Below are 22925 nucleotides of genomic sequence, written 5' to 3'. Positions count from 1 at the left end.
CTTGACTAGCTTAATTCCCTAAGATTGGGTCTATCATTGCCCCACCTTTAGTAGGGCTATCTAGACACTGGCATTAAAAAAAACTGACCTGGATGCAATTTCAAAATTCCACCCCTTTCTAATTCTTTCACACTAAAATGATCCCAATTAATTTTGACTAAGTTGAAATGCCCTGCAACAATAACCCGATTCTCTCACACATTTCTGTAATTCGAAACACAGAAAATAGGTGCAGGAGTAGGCCATTCAGCCCTTTGAGCCAGCACCACTATTCAATACGATCACAGCAAATCAGGCAACTTCAGTATCCCATTCCCACTTTCTCTCAATACCCCGATCCCTTTAGCCGCAAGGGCCACATCCAGCTCCCTCTTGAATATACCTAAAAAAACTGGCCCCAAAATTTCTGTGGCAGAGAATTCCACAGGTTCATAACTCCGGGTGAAGAAATTCTTCCTCATCTCAGTCCTGAATAGTTTACCCTATTCTTAGACTGTGATCCCTAGTTCTGGATTTTCCCAACGTTGGGAACATTCTTCCCACATGTGGTTTGTCCAGTCCCATTAGGATTTTATATGTTTCTAACAGATTCTCCCTCAGCCTTTCAAATTCCACTGAGTACAAGCCCAGTCAAACCAGTATGTCTTCATACGTCAGTCTTATATGCTGGGGATCAGATTGGTGATCCTTCGCTGGACTCGTTCAATAGCGAGAATGTCCTTCCTCAGAACAGGAGACCAAAACTGCACACAATACTCCAGGCACGGACTCACCAAGGCCCTGTATAATTTCTATATTCAAATCCTCTAGCTATGAAAGCCAGCATCCCGTTAGCTTTCCTCACTGCCTGCTGTACCTGCACGCCAATCATCAGTGACTGTTCCACCATGAAACCCAGGTCTCATTGCACTTCACCTTTTCCTAAACTGCCGCTATTCAGATAATAATCTGCCTTCCTGTTTTTGCCACTGAAGTGCCATTTATCCACATTATGTTGCATTTGCCAAGTGTTTGCCCACTCAGCCAGACTGTCCAAGTCACCCCGCAGCCTCTTAGCATCCTCCTCACAGCACACACTGCCACCCAGCTTAGAGTCATTTGCAAATATGGAGATACGGCAGTCAATTCCTTCGTCCAAACCATTAATGTATATTGTGAACAGTTGGGGTCCCAGCACGGAACCCTGCAGCACCGCACTCGTCACTGCCTGCCGTTCTGAAAAGACCCTGTTTATTCCAACTCTCTGCTTCCTGTCTGCCAACCTGTTCTCGAGCTACCTCAATACATTAATTCCGATGTCATTCGCTTTAATTTTCCTTAAAGTCTCTTGTGTGGGACCTTGTCAACAGCCTTTTGAAAGTTCAGATACACAACATCCACATACACAACACCCTTGCCCACTCTACTGGTCACATCCTCAAAAAATTCCAGAAGATTTGTCAAGCGTGATTTCCCTTTAGTGAATCCACGCTGACTAGGACTGATTCTGTCACTGTTTTCCAAATGCTCAGTTATTACATCCTTAATGACTGACACCAGCATTTTCCCCACTACCGATATCAGGCCAACCAGCCTATATTTCCTCTTTTCTTTCTGCCTCCTGTTTTAAAAAGTGCAGTTATATTAGCTACCCTCCAGTCTGTTGGAATTCTTCCAATAGTCTATAGAACATTGGAAAATGATCAGTAATACATCCACTATTTCCAAAGCCACTGCCTTAAGTACTCTGTGATGTAGAGGATCAGGCCTTGTCCATTTCTTGAGTTTTAACCCCATCAATTTCCCCAATGCCATTTCCTTCAGCTCCTCCTTCGTGCTTGAACCTCTGTCCCCTAGCATTTCCAGAAGGTTATCTGTGTCCTTCTTAGTGAATGCAGATTGAAAGTATTTGTTCAACTGGTCTGCCATCTCTTTGTTGTCCATTATGAATTCACCTGGATCTAACTGGAAGGGACCTACATTTGTCTTTGCCAGTTTTTGTTCTTTTCAAATATCACTAGAAGCTTTTCCAGTTAGTTGTTGTGTTTTCTGCAAGCTTACTCTCATATTTTATTTTCCCATTCTGAATCAAACCCTTTGTCATCCTGTGCCAAATTTTAAATATCGCCCTCAAGTTTGCTGCTGTTTCTGGCCAATTTATATGCCTCCTTTTTAGTTTTAACACTATCCCTGGTTTCCCTTGTTAGCTGTGGTTGAGCCACCTTTCCTGTTTTATGCCAGACAAGGATATACAATTGTTTAAGTTCATCCATATGTTCTTTAAGTATCTGCCATTGTCTATGCACCATTAGCCCCTCAAGTATCCTAGGCCAGCTTATCCTAGCTAATATATGTCTCATACCATCTATGTAAGCTTTCTTTAAGTTCAGGACCCTAGTCTCAGATTTAACTGTTTCACTCTCCATCTTAATGAAGAATTCTACCATATTATGGTCACTCTTCCCAAAAGGATCTTACACTACAAGGGTGCTAAATAATCTTCTCTCATTACACAATACCCAGTCTAGGATGGCCTGCTCTCCAGTTGGTTCATTGTGACATATTTGCTTATATATCAGCTCCTCTACCTCCCTCTTTCTCGCAGTTTCCTTTATCAATAATGCAATGCCTCCAGCTCTTGTATATTCCTATACCCACCCCCAATATGGTTGAATCTTCAATACCCTGGAATGCCAATCACGTCCTTCCTTCAACCACGTCTCAATGATTGCAACAATATTATATTCCCACATGCTGATCAATGCTCTAAGTTCATCAGCCTCACCAGTCAATCTCCTTGCATTAAAAAAGACACAATTTAGCATTCCAGCCCTCCCATGTGTCTTATCTTGCCCATGTCTTCTTCGCCTAGTGGACTGTCCTAGCATTCCTCCTATATCTGATTGGACCTTGCTCCCGACTTTACATCTACTCTGTTCCCCACCCTCCTGCCAAATTAGTTTAAAACCTCCCTAACAGCATGTGCAAACCAGGAGTGAGACTAACTGACAGCACACAGGCATAATGGATCAACACCTTCTGTACTAAAGGGTTCTCTTATTCCTGGTTTAATAGCAGAGTAGAGCTTCCGTCTGACTCCCAACTCCTGCTTCAACCTTAGCTATTTCTCAATTTCAGCAGGACTGAAACACACTCTCTGGTTATGCTATATAAGTTGTTATTTCTTTTCTGAAGTTGGTGCTTGTTTTTCAATCATGATGAGTGCAAAGCAAAGTTTTAACTTCCTGTGTCTTTCTAGCAGTGTTTAAGTTCTGTACTACCTCTGGAAGAGAGGATAATTAAGAAGGAAAAATTAAAAGAAGGGAATGTGTGAAACAATAATCATAATTTTACACAAAATGCACAAACAGAGCACCTTTTTCCTTTGATCCTTTTGCTTTTCCCGGAATTCCTCCAATTTTTTAATCTCTTCCCGTAAACTGCCAGCCAGCTGGATGTGCAAAAGTCCCACATTCTCCATCTCTGGAAGGAATGAAGCAATTGCATGATTAATAGTTCCGTAACATTAATAATTTGCTTTGAATTGGGGTATGCATGTCTGGCATCATGTTATTATTTCGAAAGCTTGAGTGATTCAATCCTGTTGTCAAAGCGGGCCCAGTTTATGGAAAGAATGTGTTATTTTTATGGGCAAATGACATTGCGGCAGATGAAAAGCAACCAGCTTGTGGACCTGCAACTTCTTCAGTTATGAGGAACCTAACTTTACTCGAGGCATCAGATACTAAAACCTTTCAAGAGTTGACAGATTTAGTTGAGGAATTTTACAACCTCAATTTTACATCCTCTAATTCTGAGATGCTATTGGTTTTACTCGACAGTTCGAGAACCAGAGAATCCGTATTGGGATTTTTGACTAGGTTAAGACGACTGGCAGAGGCAAGTGACTTTGGTTTAACCCTCAATGAGATGCTGAGCGACCATTTGGTATGTGTGGGATTAATCATGTAAACATGCAAAGGCACCCACTAGCTGAAGCCCAACTGGACTTCAAGCAGGCATTTACCATTGGAAAATGTGGCAAGTGGAGCACTTGAGTTGCAGGGTATTATCTTGGAACTGGACACCATCACCAGTCCAAATGAGCTTGAGTGAAAGCAGTTGCATAGTCTCACTTAGGACATATCCTGAACAGACAGATTCTATGTCAGCCCAAAGCAAAACCGAAAACAAAGCCAAGCCTCAGCCAAACAGTTAAATCTTTTTTCAGGATCCGGTCCGGCAAGCCATTGTAGTTGCAGCAAGTATGCGGATCTGAGACGGCAAAAGACCCAAACTAAGTAAGAGAACTCACAGGCTGGTCTCCAGGAGAGTGCACGCCCTGGAAGGTCGACCCACATCTGGTTTAGATCAGTTAAATTGCTTACCAACGGCCAAATCAGAACCAAAATAAACATCTGGGTAAATGGTCACTCAATTCTAATGGAGTTCGATGCCAGCATGGCTATTTCAGTGATTGCAGAATCAGTCTTCAACAAAATTTACTGTGGACTCCAACCCTTAAGTTTGTACAAGGCCTCAGCTAGTCTCAGAACCTACACCAGGGAACCTTTATAGATTAAGGGCACAACTTTGGTTCCAGTCTCAAATGAGAAGCAGCTGGTTCAGTTACCACTGATTGTAGTATAAAAGGCTCAGGCCCAAGCTTGATGGGACAGAATTAATTGAAAAAGATTCACCAAACTGGCTCAACATTTTTCATTTATAAAATGGCTGCCTGAGTGAAGTCCTAATTAATTACCCACACATTTTTCAGAAAAATCTAGGGAATATCAAAGGAGCCAAGGCCACCTTATACGTTGACCAGGAAGCAATTCCATGATTCTGCACGGCCCGCCTAGTGCCACTTACCTTACAGGCGAAAGTACAGGCAGAAATCAGAAAGCTGGAAAATGAAGGAATTATCAAACCAGTCAACTTTGCAAGAATGGACAGCGCCGGTTGTACTGATTGTGAAGCCCGATGGGTCCGTTCACCTTCGTGGGGATTTTAAACAAATGGTAAGCCACCTTTCACAGCTGGGTAAATACCCAAATTCTCACACAGAGGATTTATACACAAAGCTGGCGGGGCAGTTGTCCTTCAATAAGTTGGACATGTGCTACACTCACTTGCAATTGTGATCAGATAAGGATTCCCAGAAGTATGCTACAATTAATGCACAAATAAGGTTTGTACCAATATACAAGACTGCCATGTGGGGTATCATCGGCTTGAGCAATTTTTCAGTGTATGGTGGAGAACATTTTACAAGGTCTAACCCATTTATTTAGATGACAAGCTAATAACCAGGAAGACCAATAAGGAGCACTTAGAGAACTTGGATGTAATATTACACATTTCTCCTAGGCAGGTGTACAACTTTGAAGGGAAATGTGTGTAGTCGAGGCATCCTAAGTGACTTACTTAGACTATAAAGTTGACAAGACCAGGTTACACTTGTTGGATGACAAAGTGAGGCTGATCAAAGGTGCCCTGGCTCCGTCATCTGTACTGGAGCTGAGGTCTTTCCTTGTGCTGGTGAATTATTACAGAAAGCTCATACATAATCTGGCCTCCATCCTGGCATCTTTGCATCAACTCTTTTAAAAAAGCATCAGCTTTAGAAAGGTCACATAGATGAGACATAACTTTCAGGGAAATAAAGAAATAGATATCATCCTCTAAGATGTTGGCACATTGTGATCCCAAGCGAGATCTGGTATTTACATGCAATGTCTTCCCGTACAGCATCAGGGTAGTATTAACTCATTGGTGGCCCAATTGAAAGGAATGCCAAACAGCATCTGCATCCAAGACTTTGGCAAATGCAGAGTATAAATATGAGATAGTAGGAGCTGCTGATGCTGGAATCTGAAATAACAAGGTGTAGAGCTGGATGAACACAGCTGGCCAGGCAGCATCTGAGGAGCAGGAAGGCTGATGTTTCCGGTCTGGACCCTTCGTCAGAAATGGAGGGGCGGAATGGGGCTCTGAAATAAACAGAGGGGTGGAGGCGATGATAGAAGATGGATAGAGGAGCAGATAGGAGGAGAGAAAAGGAGGTGGGGATGAAGCCAGTAAAGGTGAGTGTAGGTGAGGAGTTGGGATGGGGGGGTTGGTCAATGAGGACGGAGAGCAGGTAGGTGGGAGGGAAGGAGAACTGGTCAAGTAGGCGGGGATGAGGCTAGGAGGTAGCAAGTAGGGGTGGGGGTTGGTCAGTGAGGTGGAAGGAGCAGATAGGTGTGAGAAAAGACAGGCAGGTCAAGGAGGCAGGGATGAGACTAGTAGGTAGGAAGTGGGGGGTGGGGGTTGGTCAGTGAGGTGGGAGGAGCAGATAGTTGAGAGAAAAGGTTGGTCAACACCAATGGGCTGTCGGGTTCCCAAATGGAATATGAGGTCCTGTCCCTCCAGCCTTCGGGTGGCATCATTGTGGCACTGGAGGAGGCCAAAAATGGACAAGATAATGAAGTGTGAAGCTGGATGAACATAGCAGGCCAAGCAGCATCTCAGGAGCACAAAAGATGACGTTTCGGGCCTAGACCCTTCATCAGAGACCCTCTCTGATGAAGGGTCTAGGCTCGAAACGTCAGCTTTTGTGCTCCTGAGATGCTGCTGGGCCTGCTGTGTTCATCAAGCTTCACACTTCATTATCTTGGATTCTCCAGCATCTGCAGTTCCCATTATCTCTGAAAATGGACAAGTTGCCCAAGGAGTGGGAGGGGGAATCGATGTGGTTGGCGACTGGGAGGTGTTGGAGACTTGGAGACCACTTGTGGAGTCAGGAAGTTCCATCAATACCCTCCAGGAGGGTTTAAACTAGTTTGGCAGGGGGCTAAGAACCAGAACAATGGGTCTGTATGTGCAGGGATTGGGGACAAAAGTGTGACAGAGACATGCATAGCACAGAGTAAGAGCAGGCACAGGGAAATCATGGGGGTCAGAGGGACTGGAAGGCTGGAATGCATTCACTTCAATGCAAGGAGTATAGCAGGTAATTCAGACGAACTGGAATACTGCATGGAATTATGATGCCATTGCAGGGACATGGTGAAAGGAGGGTCAGGACTGCCAGCTTAACATTCCTGGATATCACTGTCAAAGGGACAGAAAGGGAAACAAAAGGGGTGGGGAAGTTACACTGCTGATTAGGGATCACATCACAACTGTGTCGAGGGAGGACACTTCGGAGGGATCTTGCAGTGAGGCATTATGGGTGGAGCTCAGGAGTAGGAAAGGTGAAATCACAATGTTGGGAGTTTTCTATAGGCCTCCCAACGGCCCACAGGAGACAAAGGAGAAGATGTGTAGTCAGTGACTAGAAAACTGTGAAAAGAGCATGGGAGTCAAAGTGGATTACTTCAACTTTCCTCTTATTGACTGGCAATCCTTTACAGCCAGGGGCTCCAATGGAGAGCAATTTATTAGTTGTGTCCAGGAGGGCTTTTGAGGCAGTATGTTGACAATCCAACCAGAGATGTTGCCATGTTAGACTTGGTTCTAGGGAATGAGCTGGGACAAGTGATTGATGTTTCAGTAGGAGAGCATTTTGGGCTTAGTGACCATAACTCCGTAAGAATTTGAGTAGTCACGGAAAAGGACAGAAGTGGCCCTTAATTGGGCAAGAGTCAATTGCACCCAAATTACACAGGAACTGGAGAATATGGATTGGAAGCAGTTATTTGAGGGTAAATCGACCTCTGACATGGGGGAGGCTTTTAAAGACCAATTGACTAAAGTATAAGACATGCAAAACTAAAGAATAGGAATGGCAGGATTCAGGAACCATGGATGAAAAGGGAAATTGTAAGGTTGGTCAAAAGGAAAAGGGAAGCATATGGCAAGCCTAGACAGCTACAAACTGACATAGCCCTGGAGCAATACAGAGAAATTAGGAAGGAACTTAAATGCACAATTAATAAGGCAAAAAGGGCCAAGAAATGTCTTTAGCAAACAGGGTCAAGGAGAATCCCAAGGCTTTTTATGCTTATGTTAGGTAACAAGGGAAAAGAGTAGGCCCACTCAGGGACGAAGGAGGGAAGTCGTACCTAAGGAAGTGGGGGAGATCCTGAATAAGTACTTTGTATCAGTTTTCACCAAGGAGAAGGACATGGCTAATGCTGAGGTCAGGGATGAGTGTGGGAATACTCTACAAAGTGTCAACATATTGAAAAAGGAAGTTTTGGGAATCCTAAACTGCATTAAGACAGACAAGTCCCCAGGAGCAGGGGTCTCCAAAATAAGCTTCTTGCTGACGTTTTCTATCTGGTAGCCAGGATTGGATGCAGACATAGCCATGTTGGTGGGGTAGTGCCCAGAGTGCCAGCTAGGACAAATATTACTGCCAGAAATTTCCCCCGCATTTGTGGGAATAGCCTCAGTTACATGTGGACTATGCAGATCCTTTCAATGGACTCAACATTCTTAGTCATTGTGGACACCCCTTCAAAGTGGCTTGACATGCATAGAGTTCATTCATCAAACATGGGGATAACGGTAGAAAAACTGGACGCATCTTTTGCAATACATAAACTCCAGAATTGTTGGTCACAGATTACAGACCATAGTTTACCAGCAGGGAATGTCAGTATTTTCTAGAGTTGAATGCTATTCAATAATCAGGACAGCTCCATATCATTCATCATCCAATGGTCTGGCAGAAAGAGCAGTCCAAAGTTTGAAGGCAGGCTTAAAGAAACAGCCTACAGCTTCACTAGATACCAAACAGTCCCAGTTCCTGTTTGATTATAGGACTACCCCTCATGCAACTACAGAGACAGCACCAGAGAAGACTCCACACCAGGTTAAATCTGGTCTTTCCCGGCCTTGGAGGGTGAGGGTGGAAAGGAATCAGGTGTGCCAATGCTGTCAATAAGGCATTGCTAAGTGAGAGGGAGAGTTTACTGCAGGGGATGAAGTATGGTGTAGGAACCACAGGAATGGCCCCTGCATGGGTAAAGAACAAAGAACAAAGAAACCTACAGCACAGGAACAGGCCCTTCGGCCCTCCAAGCCTGCGCCAATCAAGATCCTCTGTCTAACCTGTCATCTATTTTCTAACGGTCTGTGTCCATTTGCTCCCTGCCCATCCATGTACCTGTCCAAATATATCTTAAAAGACGCTAACGTGTCTGCGTCTATCACCTCTGCTGGCAACGCGTTCCAGGCACCCACCAGCCTCTGTGTAAAGAACTTTCCACACATATCTCCCTTAAACTAGTTGATGCAAGGTCAGGTCCAGTGATGCATGAAGTTTGGGTAGATGCGACAGTTCTGAACAAGCACTTGGACCACATATTCTGGAACCCGTGGGTTCTCCCTTTCTGTCAAGAGTTGAAGATACTTCGGAATCTGAGACAGGCAGGACAGATATCACTGCCTTGAAGATACTTCAGAATCTGAGACAGGCAGGACAGATATCACTGCCTTGACACCTCTGCTGCCTGAAGAAGAGAATGAATTTCTTCAGAAACACTCCAGACACAAGAGGTAAACTAGTGTACGTTACACATCGCCTGTATGACAGGCAGAGTTGGAGGAAGATGACCTAATGCTAAAATGCCCCAGGAGGAGCTACAAAAAAAAGAACTGGCCTATGTCCTCGGACTCAGAGGGTCAGGGATGTCGTGATTGTAACAAAGTCAGCCATGTGGACCTCAAAATATATGAGTTCTATGAGTGGGGTTGTTAAACCGGTACAATCAAGGAGCCCTGGGTGACAGATGAGAACAGGAGTGTCTGACAGCTCTGAGGGAGCTGGATCAGTGTCAAGGATTCTCCAGGTGTAAATAGAGGGTGGCTTGGTGTAGGATACCAGCCTCTGAATAAGCATGTGTAAATTATGAGTCTTGCTACAGATAGAATGCAGATGAGGAAGATGGTGTTAAAGATTTTGAGAAGATTTCTTGCTCGGGCTGTGGATGAGGTCGTAGACTTGCTGGACGAGCCGGTGTGTTGGTTACAGACCTTTCATCACCCTGCCAGGTAACGTCATCAGTGCATCTTCGGTGAAGCATTGGTGTTCTGTCCTGCTTGTTATTTATATGCCTTGGTTTTCTGAACAACCCCAGCAAACCGAGGCATATAAGTAACAAGCGGGACAGAACACTAACGCTTCACCGGAAATCCACTGACAATGTTACCTCGCAGGGTGACAAAACATCTGCAACCAACACATCGGCTCAGTGGGAAAGTCTACAACCTCGAGATGGGGTTAACAAAGCTGAGGAAACTTGCTGGTTCAGGTCCCACACTCTATGCTGATGGGGATGTCACTTTTGACCAGAGTTGTGATCGGTAGCTCATAATGTTCTTGTGGCTGGGTCTGTAAATAAACGTGGTTGGGCGATAACAGAGGATGTGGTGATGTGATGGACATGTCACTTAAGCTGATCCTGTGACTACCTAGTAAACAATGAGGAGATAGACAACTTATCATTTCAGTGACTGAGTTTCCAGGCAAGCCACTAGAACTTGACTTTACTCTTTGTTGTTCTGTTGTGCTTTTCTAAATCTTACTTCGGCTTTCCAGCGACTCTCATTTTCCAGTGGCCAACAACACCTCATCCAGAGCTAGGAAGCAGTTAAAACAAAACCCAGATCTTACGAGCAGACGACCTTAAGATAGAGCAAATTGATCTCAGTGTTGCCATGAGTTCCATGCTTTGGGACCCAAAGATACTAAATCGTATAGAACAGGAAGAATAATATTCAGGTATTGAATAATGGTAGGTATTGTCTTCAACCTATCATACAGTTGACTGTACTATATTCCTCCATCATCACCATTCATCCGTATGGAAGTACAATCTCCCTGTTCTATTAATAAAAAAGTTACAATGCATTCAACACATTTCCTGCAACGGTAAGCTCCAAACCAGGCATTCTGAAATTAACGTTCTCCACATTTTTAATCGCCTCTTTAAGAGCTGCATTAACATTGGTCAGTACTCACCAGATGGTAGGCACACTTTGTCAGACTCATATGCAAGAAGATCAAATTTCCCTTAGTCCTGGACAGAGATATTTTACTGTCCATGGTGAAGGTGCTGCACAATATCTGTAGACACACCCATCTTTTATCATACCATGACCTCCCCTCAGTGTGAGATCGTCCCTATCCTTTGGAATTTGAGTGCCATGTCAACACTTGTGGCTATCCCTTTACAGCGTACAATTTGTGAAAGTGCTTTGTCTTTGATGCTGAGCATCCAATGGCACAATTCAGGAGTAAATTCATGAGAGTGGCATCCCTCAGTTGCTCAGTCAAACAAGAAAAAACCCCCAAAAGCTGTCACTTTCAAGGGATACTTGTGCTTCTATGAGTGAGCACTGAATCTTGACATGTCAAAAGTGGCTCTGCTTGTTGAGAAGGGTTGTAAAATAACATAAGGAGCTACAGATACAGAGTGAGAGCGTCCCAATGAAACTGCAAAACAGATGTGGGTTATTTTGACCAACTCAATGACGTTGGTGCTCCTTCTCCACAAAACAGAATTACTAACATGTTTGCTTGCCAACTGGAAATTCCAAACTTTTAAACATTGCTTAAAAATTAACAAAGTCTGCTTCAAAACCAACGGCAGTATATTCCACTATTCTCAACCCTCCACATTGTATTTTGCTTCAACGCCCGCAAACACAAGTTGGCTGTGTTTCCCTGTGGAATGAACCCGCACCCCTTTAATGAGTGGGAGACACATTCTTCATCCAACAAATAGAGGATGGGGCCTTGAAGTTGGATTCAGCCATCAAGCACAGGGAAGGGGAGGCAATTCAGTGCAGGGCAGGGCAGCATGTAATTGCTACTACACCCAGGAAGGGTCTCTAGGCCTGACTGAAGCATTAGCCCCTTACTGACGGGTCCCCACCTTTTGGCATCTAAACTGGATCCTGCCAGCGCTGGAATGTTTCAACTAGACTTAATAAGGTCAATCTGATATCTTAGCTGTCACGTGTAGGTGGGTAGCCCAGTCTCACCAGATCTTACTACGACAAAAGTGGTCCAGTTTTGGGACAGAGCTGGGGCATAATGGGAGATAGGGTATTCAGTCCCTGTCCTCTCTTTGGTGTTGCAGATGCCTATTTGTCAAAAAGTTCTTCCTGTTCTCTGCCTAAAGCATTTATATTCAATCTCATACAGGCTGAATGGTCCCCTTCCGACTCCATAACAATTCTCTGATTCTATTCCCATCCACTGATTACACCCTCTTCACCTCAAGAACCCTACATCTTTTTCTATTTACTCAACATGTTACAGTGTTAAAAGAATTCCCATCTAAATCACTAGCACATAAAATAATTAGCAGAAGATTTGGACCAGCTTGTCATTCACATCTTAGAAGATAAATACTTACGTTGTTTGAAGACGTCAAAAGCTCTCTTCAATGTACTAGACAGGGAGTAAAAAAAAGAGAAGACTGAGGTGAACAACTGGAATTACAAGCTAAGATGGGTTTTTGGTAATCACTGAAATATTTGATTAAAACTGGGTTCCTTACAAGTTTCAAATGTTGTTCTTCCAACTGTACAACGTTATCATTCAATTCATTATTAAGTCTCTTTTCTAGGAGTGAGGGTTACTAATGGTTGTACCCCATTGTAGGAGTAACGTGAAAATGCTCTCAGCCTTTTTCCAATTAAAGTAGCTGTACACTTCAGATTGTATCTTGTGTTTAGAATGTATTCCACATGTGTTAACAGCGCTTAGATAGTGGCAGGCAGAACCACTTCAGAAAATATCAAAAAGTCAACTAAATAACGTGCAGTTGGTCCACTGTAGGCCAGAGGGTGTGGTCAGCAACAACACACGGAACCACCATAACGCAAAAACATAGTGGATGTTAGAGACTGGAAATAAAAACAAAGTGCTGGAGACACTGCGCATAGTTCAAAGAAGTCAAATCAAACTTGAAATATTAACTCTATCTCTCCACAGATGTAGTCGACAATCTACGGTTTTTATTAGGGAACTGAATCTGCTTAATATGCATGATCATCTTCAATTGCACAGATTACTTTTCTTATGAAGTTTGAGTTTCACAATCACCAATTCGAACTCATGACCTGGGAATTACTGGTCTAGTTAATTGGTGATTAATATCAATACCGAAAGGAGCCAGAAAGCATGAGGTAACAAAGTGTGGAGCTGGATGAACACAGCAGGGCAAGCAGCATCTCAGGAGCACAAAAGCTGACGTTTCGGGCCTAGACCCTTCATCAGAGAGGGGGATGGGGTGAGGGTTCTGGAATAAATAGGGAGAGAGGGGGAGGCGGACCGAAGATGGAGAGAAAAGAAGATAGTTGGAGAGGAGAGTATAGGTGGGGAGGTAGGGAGGGAAGACGGACAGGTCAAGGAGGTGGGATGAGGTTAGTAGGTAGGAGATGGAGGTGTAGCTTGAGGTGGGAGGAAGGGATGGGTGAGAGGAAGAACAGGTTAGGGAAGCAGAGACAGGCTGGGCTGGTTTTGGGATGCAGTGGGGGGAGGGGAAGAACTGGGCTGGTTTTGGGATGCAGTGGGGGAAGGGGAGATTTTGAAGTTTGTGAAGTCCACATTGATACCATTGGGCTGCAGGGTTCCCAAGCGGAATATGAGTTGCTGTTCCTGCAACCTTTGGGTGGCATCATTGTGGCACTGCAGGAGGCCCATGATGGACATGTCGTCTAAGGAATGGGAGGGGGAGTTAAAATAGTTCGCGACTGGGAGGTGCAGTTGTTTGTTGCGAACCGAGCGGAGGTTTTCTGCAAAGCGGTCCCCAAGCCTCCGCTTGGTTTCCCCAATGTAGAGGAAGCCACACCGGGTGCAATGGATACAAACTACCACATTGGCAGATGTGCAGGTGAACCTCTGCTTAATATGGAAAGTCATCTTGGGGCCTGGGATGGGGGTGAGGGAGAAGGTGCGGGGGCAAGTGTAGCACTTCCTGCGGTTGCAGGGGAAGGTGCCGGGTGTGGTGGGGTTGGAGGGCAGTGTAGAGCTGACAAGGGAGTCGCGGAGAGAGTGGTCTCTCCGGAAGGCAGACAAGGGTGGGGATGGAAAAATAGTCTGGGTGATGGGGTCCGATTGTAGATGGCGGAAGTGTCGGAGGATGATACGTTGTATCCGGAGGTTGGTGGGGTGGTATGTGAGAACAAGGGGGATCATCCGAGGGTGGTTGTGGCGGAGGCGGGGTGTGAGGGATGTATCGCGGGAAATGCAGAAGACGCGGTCAAGGGCATTCTCGACCACTGCGGGGGGGGGATGTTGCGGTCCTTGAAGAACGTGGACATCTGGGATGTGTGGGAGTGGTAAGCCTCATCCTGGGAGCAGATGCGGCGGAGGAATTGTGTATAGGGGATGGAATTTTTGCAGGACGGTGGTTGGGAGGAGGTGTATTCTAGGTAGCTGTGGGAGTCGGTGGGCTTAAAATGGACATCAGTTTCTAGCTGGTTACCTGAGATGGAGACTGAGAGGTCCAGGAAGGTGAGGGATGTGTTGGAGATAGCTCAGGTGAACTTGAGGTTGGGGTGGAAGGTGTTGGTGAAGTGGATGAACTGTTGGAGCTCCTCTGGGGAGCAAGAGGCGGCACCGATACAGTCATCAATATAACGGAGGAAGAGGTGGGGTTTGAGGCCTGTCTAGGTGCGGAAGAGGGAATATTCCACGTAACCTACAAAGAGGCAGGCATAGCTGGGGCCCATGCGGGTACCCATGGCCACCCCCTTTGTCTGTAGGAAGTGGGAGGAATTGAAAGAGAAGTTGTTGAGGGTGAGGACGAGTTTGGCTAGGTGGATGAGGGTGTTGGTGGAGGGGGATTGGTCGGGCCTGCGGGACAGGAAGAAGCGGAGGGCCTTGAGGCCATCTACATGAGGAATACAGGTGTACAGGGACTGGACGAAGATGGTGAAAATGAGGTGTTGGGGGCCAGGGAATTGGAAGTCCTGGAGGAGGTGGAGGGCGTGGGTGGTGTCACGGACGTAGGTGGGGAGTTTCTGGACCAAAGGGGAGAAAATGGAGTCCAGATAGGTGGAGATGAGTGAGGTTTGGTTCTTGCAGTGTAAGAGCAGTGTCCTTGTTTCTGACCCGGTGGTCCCAGGTTCAGCTTCCATGTACTCCAGTAGTATGTAACAACATCTGTGAACAGGAAAACATCTTCAGCAAGAAGTTACACCAGAAGCTTGTCAGATTGTCACTATATGCAGTAACAAGATCTACCACATAGTAGATGCAATTCATAGCCACCTCTACATTATTTAAGTACCTCCCATTTATTTCAGTTAATAGTTTCCTGCACATTGAGGTCAGATTGAAATATTTATCACATTTTATAGCTTCTCTTACTATTTAGGGAGTATAGCTTTAAATTGAGGGGTGAAAGATATAGGGCAGATGTCAGAGGTAGTTTCTTTTCTCAGACAGTAGTAAGGGAATGGAACGCTTTGCCTGCAACGGTAGTAGATTCGCCAACTTTAGGTACATTTAAGTCGCCATTGGACAGGCATTAGGACGTACATGGAATAGTGTAGGTTAGATGGGCTTGAGATCGGTATGACAGGTCGGCACAACATCGAGGGCCAAAGGGCCTGTACTGTGCTGTAATGTTCTCTGTTCTATGTTCTATATTCACCAGGTAAAGTTTGAGGCTGCACTTACCCATGGTGTCATCTACACAAACTCGGTTCGTATAATGTGGTTGACACTGCATGCCCTCTGAAGTCTGAGCAGGCTACTCAGTTGTACAGTCACCCATAAATTAACTAAATTACAATATTTTTTAGCAGTCACAAATCTGCAACTGTCAACATGCTAAGAACAAAAGCAAAGTAAGAGAAGCTACAAAATGTGATAAATACTTCAATCTGACCTCGATGTGCAGGAAACTATTAACTGAAATAAATGGGAGGTACTTAGATAATGTAGAGGTGGCTATGAATTGCATCTACTATGTGGTCTATCTTGTTACTGCATCTTAATTGGAGATGAGTCAAAGGTCAAACCAAAGTCTAATCATGTAAGAGCATAACGTAGTGGTGCAGAAATTCAGCGTATAAGTCTGCTTTGCTATTCAGTGAGATCACAGCCAAACCAATAATTAACTCCACTTTCCCGACTTTTCTCCATAAGCCTTGAATCACTGACTGATTACAAATCTCTCCACACAGCCTCACAGCTCTCTGTGGTAAAGAATTCCACAGTTTCACCATCTTCTAAGAAGAAATTCCTCCTCATCTCTGTCCTAACAGGGTGACTCCTTTATTCAGGGATTACACCCTCTGGGTGCTATGCTCTTCCACCGGGGAAACAGTCTTTCAGCATCTACCATGTCAAGCCCCGAAGAATGTTGTATGTTTCAATAAGGTCACCTCTCTTTTCTAAATGCCAATGAGTACACATTCAACTTACTCAAACTCAGAAACTTACTCTCCTCACAAAACATTCCCTCCATATCTAGGATCAACCTGCAGAACCTTCTGTGGACTGCCTCCAATGCCAAAATATCTTTATTTAAACAAAACAATTTTCACAGTATTCTAAGTGTGATCCAACTAGTGCTATGTGTAGTTTCAGTAATACTTCCCTATTTTTGTACTGTGTTCCTTTTGAAATAAGGGTCAACATTTGATTTGCTTTCTCTTCTTGCCTGGATGATAGCTTTCTGTGATTCATCCACGATGACTCCCTGTAGCTTTCTGCAATTTTTCCCAATTTAAACAATATTTAGCTCCCCTAACAACAATAAAAATTGTTGGAAAATCTTAGCAGGTCAGGCAGAATCTATGGACAGAAATCAGCGTTAATGATTCAGGTCTATTGACCCTTCCTCAGCTTCCATAAGTGGTTGCTGTCGCATCTCCCATTCCTGAAAATTTCATCATTAAGATAATTTTTCATCTTCTTGTTTTGGCTACAAAGTGGATAAACTCACGTTTATTTGCCATGCACTTGCTCACTCTCCAATGTGCCCACATCACATTGAAGCATCTCTGCATCCTCCTCACAGTTCACCACCCCGCCCCAGCCAGCTTTGCATCAGCTGTAAACTTGGAAAGAATACATTCAGTTCCATCATTTAAACCATTAGTATATATTTTTGAATATACAGAGTCCAAGCACCAATCATTGTGGTAGTCTGCTTGACCCTGCGTACTCCTCAAAAAATGGCCCATTTATTCCTACACTTGTACAGTCATATAGCTGTACAGCATGGAAATAGCCTCTTTGGTCTACCTCATCCAAGCCGACCAGATATCCTAAATTAATCTAGTCCCATTTGTCAGCATTTGGCCCATATCCTTCTAAACCCTTCCCATTCACATACCCATCCAGTTGCTTATTAAATATTGTCATTGTACCAATCTCCACCACTTCCTCTGGTGGCTCATTCCATACATGCATCACCTTCTGTGTGAAAAAGCTGCTCCTTGGGTTCTTTCAATCTTTCCCCTCTCACTTCAAACCCATGTCCTCTAGTTGTGGACTCCCCCATGCTGGGGAAAAGTCCTTGTCTATTCATCCTATCCATTCTCTTCTTGATTTTAAAAACTTCTACCAGGACACCCCTCATTCTCTGATGCTCCAGGGAAAATAGCCCCAGTCTATTGAGCCTCTCCCTACAGCTCAACCCCTCCAACTCTAACGACATGCTCGTAAATCTTTTCTGAGCCCTTTCAAGTTTCGCAACATCCATCCTATTAGCAGGGAGACAAGTTTCCTGCCTGCCAACCAGTTCTCTATTTATGTCAGTATAATATATCACCTTTTTTGAGGAGTTATATTAGCTATGCACCAATCTGTAGGAACTGTTCCAGAGTCTAGAGAACCTCAGAAGGTGACCACCAATACATTGATTAGTGCAACTTCCATGAGTGCTCTGGAATGTAGATTCTTAGAACTAGCTATTTCCCCAGTTTTTCTACTAATACCGATTTCCTTCAGTTCCTCATACTCATTATATCCTGAAGGTTTTTTGTGTCCTCCTTTGTAAAAACAGAACGAAACTGTGTATTTAATTGGTGTGCCATTTCTGTGTTCCCCATTATAACTACTTCTTGTAATTATGAGAGGCCTACATTTGTCTTAACTAAATCTTTTCTCTTCACATGCCAACAGAATATCTCAGTGCTTATGATCTGTTTGTTTCTTCCCCACAACCTTACTTTCGTACTGTATTTTCCCTTTCTTAATTAATCCCTTTGTCCTTCTTTGTTGAATTTTAAACTGCTTCACTCCTTAAGTCTGCTGTTTTTTTGGTTAATATTTATGCCCCTTCCTTAGATCTAATACTACCCCTAATTTGTATCAGAGATAATGGGAACTGCAGATGCTGGAGAATCCGCGATAACAAAGTGTGAAGCTGGATGAACACACCAGGCCATGCAGCATCTTAGAAGCAGGAAAGCTGACATTTCAGGCCTAGACCCTTCTCTAATTTCCCTGGTTAACCATGGCTGGGGCACCTTTACTATTTCATTAGTCTGACATGTGTTGGTCCCCAGGTGGAGCACTACAATCATATTCTTCCTGTTTCACTCCAAGTTCCTCTCCAGTGACGTCATCAACCTTGTCGCGAGGTGTGTATTACAGCCTTCTGGGTTTGCCTTTGCTGCAGCGAACCTGGCAGAAGGAGGAAATTGGAGTCCCTGCTTGACAGGTAGAGACACGGAAATCCTACTGGCCAGGGCTGTACAAACACAGAACTTCCTCTTCCGTCAGGACCAGTGGTAGAGGCCATGGCACCAGACCATACCAGTTTGGTTTGAGGATGACACCTGAGTCAGTGCAGTATCAGCCGTCGGGGTGAATGCGTAGCAATGTAGGGAAAGGGCCAATGACTTTCTCCGCTCTGCCAGAATAAGTGCCACGATTTTCTCTCTCTGATACCTCACATTCACTCTATCTGTGCTATTGCACCCACTTCCCACCAGGGCTCTTGTTCTATCATTCTCACTACTGTGTGTAACACCTTCCCTCACTTGCTCCAACCTAACTCAACCTCAAAACCACTCCAGGTCCTCTCAGCTGACTACTCGCTAGCTTGGGACACCTCTTCATCTGCCCCAAGAGTAACCAACAGTTAAGCACTGTTATCTCCTGTAATACTTGTCCCCATCTCGTTCCAGAAAGAAAACAGCTCACAGTAGGGAAGAAAGAATCAAGGCAGGTGGTGGGCTGCCCATCATTCAGCTCCTCACTCCTTACGTGGACAGCATTTGTCTCTGTCTGGCTCAGACAGCTGACTGACTGTGACCAAGCCCGCGGATTGTTATCAGAGATTGCTCTCGATTTACTGTTAATCCCTCGCAACACTTTTGATTTCACAGATACCTATTTACAATCGTAACAAAGTTTCTTACCTCAGTATCTGTGCTAAATGACAAGGCGGGACAGAAGTAATATGAGCCAGGTGTCTCCAGCTCAGGCAGTAAAGGGCAAAAAGACAAAGCAAGGTAATACACGGCAGGGATACTGTGAGTATCCAGGTAAACTGAGAGTATATGAACACTATGTTAGTGATCGAAGAACCTAGAGATACAGACTGGTCCAGGCCATGAGCTGGGTGCACGTCTCTGTGCACAGTGTCCATTACAGTAATTGTTACTGCCGCAGCCCAAGGTGCAGTAGGTTACTATCAGTGGGCTGCTGATGTGCTATGAGGGTTCTTAGAGGCTGGTACATGTTGAATGCCACTATGTGAAGTACAGCCAAGATATTGGTGCCCCATGTCCAAATGGAGGACCTTTGCAGCAAGTGATGAGCCAAAGTCTCCAGGGTCCTGCCCAAGATTTCTCAATGTCTAATTTGTTTGGTACAGTTGGTAAAATAGAGATCTGAACATTAATGAGGCAAATTATGCCAATAGTAAGGCAGTTAGCAAGCTCTAATCTCTCTTAGTCGGCACTCCCCACTGTCTACTGAGTTTCTATAGTGCTGATCCTCAAAAGTGCAGAAGAACAGCACAAGATGCTCCTGATAGAAGTGGGCCTTACTGAATTTCTCACCCAATTCGCCATAGCCCACCAGGCTGAAACCTCTACAAGAATCCACTCTTGGTGTCATCCTCAGCGCTTGCCTTCCCACCTATTTTTGTTTCATCCACAAACTTGTTTACAGTACATTTGCTCCCCTCATCCAAATCATTAACATATCCAGATATAACACTGATACCCTTCTTTTCTTCATCGTTTTTTTCAGCTTTTACCCATTATAGATGGGGTCACCACAAATATTGTTTGATCACCTGTTCATAACAACCATCATCTGGTGGGGCAGGGGTGCAGGGAGGAGAGATGTTTGAGAGACATTTTGGCAAGTGGTTAACAGTATTCTAATCTCCAGTGGAAAACACTCCATAACTTGAAACTGAAAAATTAATCTAAAAAAAATACATAAAGAACTTACTTCAGTTCATTTTGTCCACACACTTTCTTTGACAATGACATCAATTCCTTTCCATATTTCTCCTCAATGGACGCCCTATTCACAGAAAAGCAATATTGTCATGTTCCTGAGTAAAACACATATATGGAACATCTAAGTCGTGGGCACTGTCCTCAGTAATACCAGAGATGTAGTGTTTTATTGTCACTTTACGGTAAACCAGCATCCCATTCAATGCATATCAATATTCTTTGGTACATATAGGATATAAATATACAGTCTGTCCACCCCAATTACTTGAGCGACAAAGCTCACATAGTGTTGTTAAATATAGGTTCTGTTTATATCAAATAACGGAGAAACTGGTTGTAATAGATAAAAAAAACTTACTGGACAGTTAATACAGATAAATTAAAAAGAAATCAATAGCATTGCTATCTAACTAATGCTTTAATATCGTGTGGAAATTAAAACCAGTTAACTGCTGTTTAATTTTTATACTTGTTACACGGATTTTTGTAATTGGGTGGGATTAACCATCAGAAGCTTTATCCACCGGAGAGAGGAAGGCATGATTTAACAATGTAAAGAGAGCATAGACAAAATGTTTTTAATTGTGACGGACAATGCAGCACATTATGCATATCTCAGCTTTTCAAACTGTTTTCTAAACAACTTTATTCCAATTCTCTTTTGAATGCATCTTCACAACTTGTTCAGGAAGTGCATTCCAGAGCCCATCATCTCTGAGGAATTACTGGCACTGGGAAGACTGTGCAGCAGTCAGCATTGCTGTGAAGCAGATCGGGAGGAACTCAGTATATAGCAGCTCATGAGTAAAGTGGTGAACTCAATATAAAGAAGCACAAGTGGACAGTGGGGAATTTGATGAGGGTTTGTTTCCTTGATATGCTACTGTACAGAACTGAACTGCATTTGTGATTAAATAGATACATCTAAAGATATCTTTATGAATAAATTAGATTTTTGAAATTAAAACAAAATGAAATTGATGAGTGTATGCTGGTAGGGTGCATCTTTAAATAGCTGTAAATTAGAAAGCATCTGGCGTATGGTCAGGTGATTACTTCTATTTATTTTTATTCAATCACAGAATGTAGGCATCTCTGGCTAGGTCATAAGGCCATAAGGCACAGGAGCAGAAATTAGGCCATTCGGCCCATCAAGGCTGGTCCACCATTTCCTCTACCCATTCTCCCTGTAATCCTTGATCCCCTTGATAATTAAGAACCTATCTATCTCATTCTTAAATGTACTCAATGACCTGGCCTCCACAGCCTTCTGTGACAGCGAATTTCACAGATTCATCGCTCTCTGGCTGAAGAGGTTTCTCCTTATCTCAGTCCTAAAATGTCTTCCCTTTACTCTGAGGCTGTGCCCTTGTGTCCTAGTCTCTCCCACCAATGGAAGCATCTTCCCAACATCCACTCTGTCCAGGCCATTCAGCATTCTGTAAGTTTCAATTAGATCCTCCCTCATCCTTCTAAACTCCAAAGAGTATGGTCCCAGAGTCCTCAAACGTTCCTCATATGTTAAGCTTCTCATTCCTGGGGCCATTCTCGTGAACCTCCTCTGAACCTGCTCCAGGGCCAGTACATCCTTTATGGTGCCCAAAACTGCACCCAATACTCCAAATGTGGCCTGACGAGGGCCTTACAAAGACTCAGTCATACATTCCTGCTTTTATATTACAGCTATCTCAAAATAAATGCCAACATTACATTTGCCTTCCTGACTACTGACTCAAGCTGCAGGTTTACTTTGAGAGAATCCTGAACTAGAACTCCCAAGTCTCTTTGCACTTCAGACTTCTGAATTTTCTTCCCATTTAGCAAATAGTCCATGCTTTTATTCTTCTCAACAAAGTGCACGACCTCACACTTACCCATGTTGTATTCCATCTGCCATTTCTTTGCCCACACTCCTAACCTGTCCAAATCCTTCTGCAGCCTCTCAGCTCCTCAATACTACCTCTCTCTCCACCTATCTTTGTATCATCTGCAAACTTAGCCAGGATGCCCACAGTTCCTACATTAAGACCGTTAATGTATAAAGTGAAAAGTTGTGGTCCTAACACTGATCATTGTGGAATACCATTTGTAGTGGCTACCATCCTGAGAAAGATCCTTTTATCCCCACTCTCTGATTTCTGCCAAACAGCCAATCTTCTATGCATGCTAGCACCTTGCCTCTAACACCGTGGGCCCTTATCTTACCCAGCTGCCTCCTGTGCGGCATCTTGTCAAAGGCATTCTTGAAATCCAGGTGGATAACATCCATTGGCTCTCCTTGCTCTACCCTGCTTGTTACTTCCTCAAAGAATTCTAGCAGATTTGTCAGGCATCACCTCCCCTTGATGAAACCATGCTGACTTTTTCCTACTTTACCATACACTTCCAAATATTCAGAAATCTTATCCTTCACAATGGACTCCAAAATCTTACCCACAACCGAGGTAGGGCTAAATCAGCCTGTGGTTTTCCGTCCTTTGCCTTACTCCCTTTTGAAACAGGGGTGTCACGTACATGATTTTCTAGTCCTCTGGGACCCTCCTTGACTAGAGCTATTC

At 44.1% G+C, this 22925-nt stretch overlaps 1 protein-coding gene across 1 annotated transcript in view; it reads right to left on the bottom strand.

Moving 5' to 3' along the window:
* The window catches only part of pstpip2 (proline-serine-threonine phosphatase interacting protein 2), a 127102-nt gene that overhangs the window by 60849 nt on the left and 43328 nt on the right, over positions 1-22925 (bottom strand). Inside the window, exons 3-5 of the mRNA XM_048547050.2 lie at positions 20357-20431; positions 12336-12370; positions 3356-3462 (exon numbers count right to left, since the gene is read on the bottom strand). Of these exons, the coding sequence (XP_048403007.1) occupies positions 3356-3462; positions 12336-12370; positions 20357-20431 (217 nt within the window). The remainder of the gene's footprint in view (positions 1-3355; positions 3463-12335; positions 12371-20356; positions 20432-22925) is intronic.

Source organism: Stegostoma tigrinum, chromosome 1 (assembly GCF_030684315.1).
Source record: "Stegostoma tigrinum isolate sSteTig4 chromosome 1, sSteTig4.hap1, whole genome shotgun sequence".
Lineage (NCBI taxonomy): Eukaryota > Metazoa > Chordata > Chondrichthyes > Orectolobiformes > Stegostomatidae > Stegostoma > Stegostoma tigrinum.
This window is presented reverse-complemented; position numbering and strand designations above follow the sequence as displayed.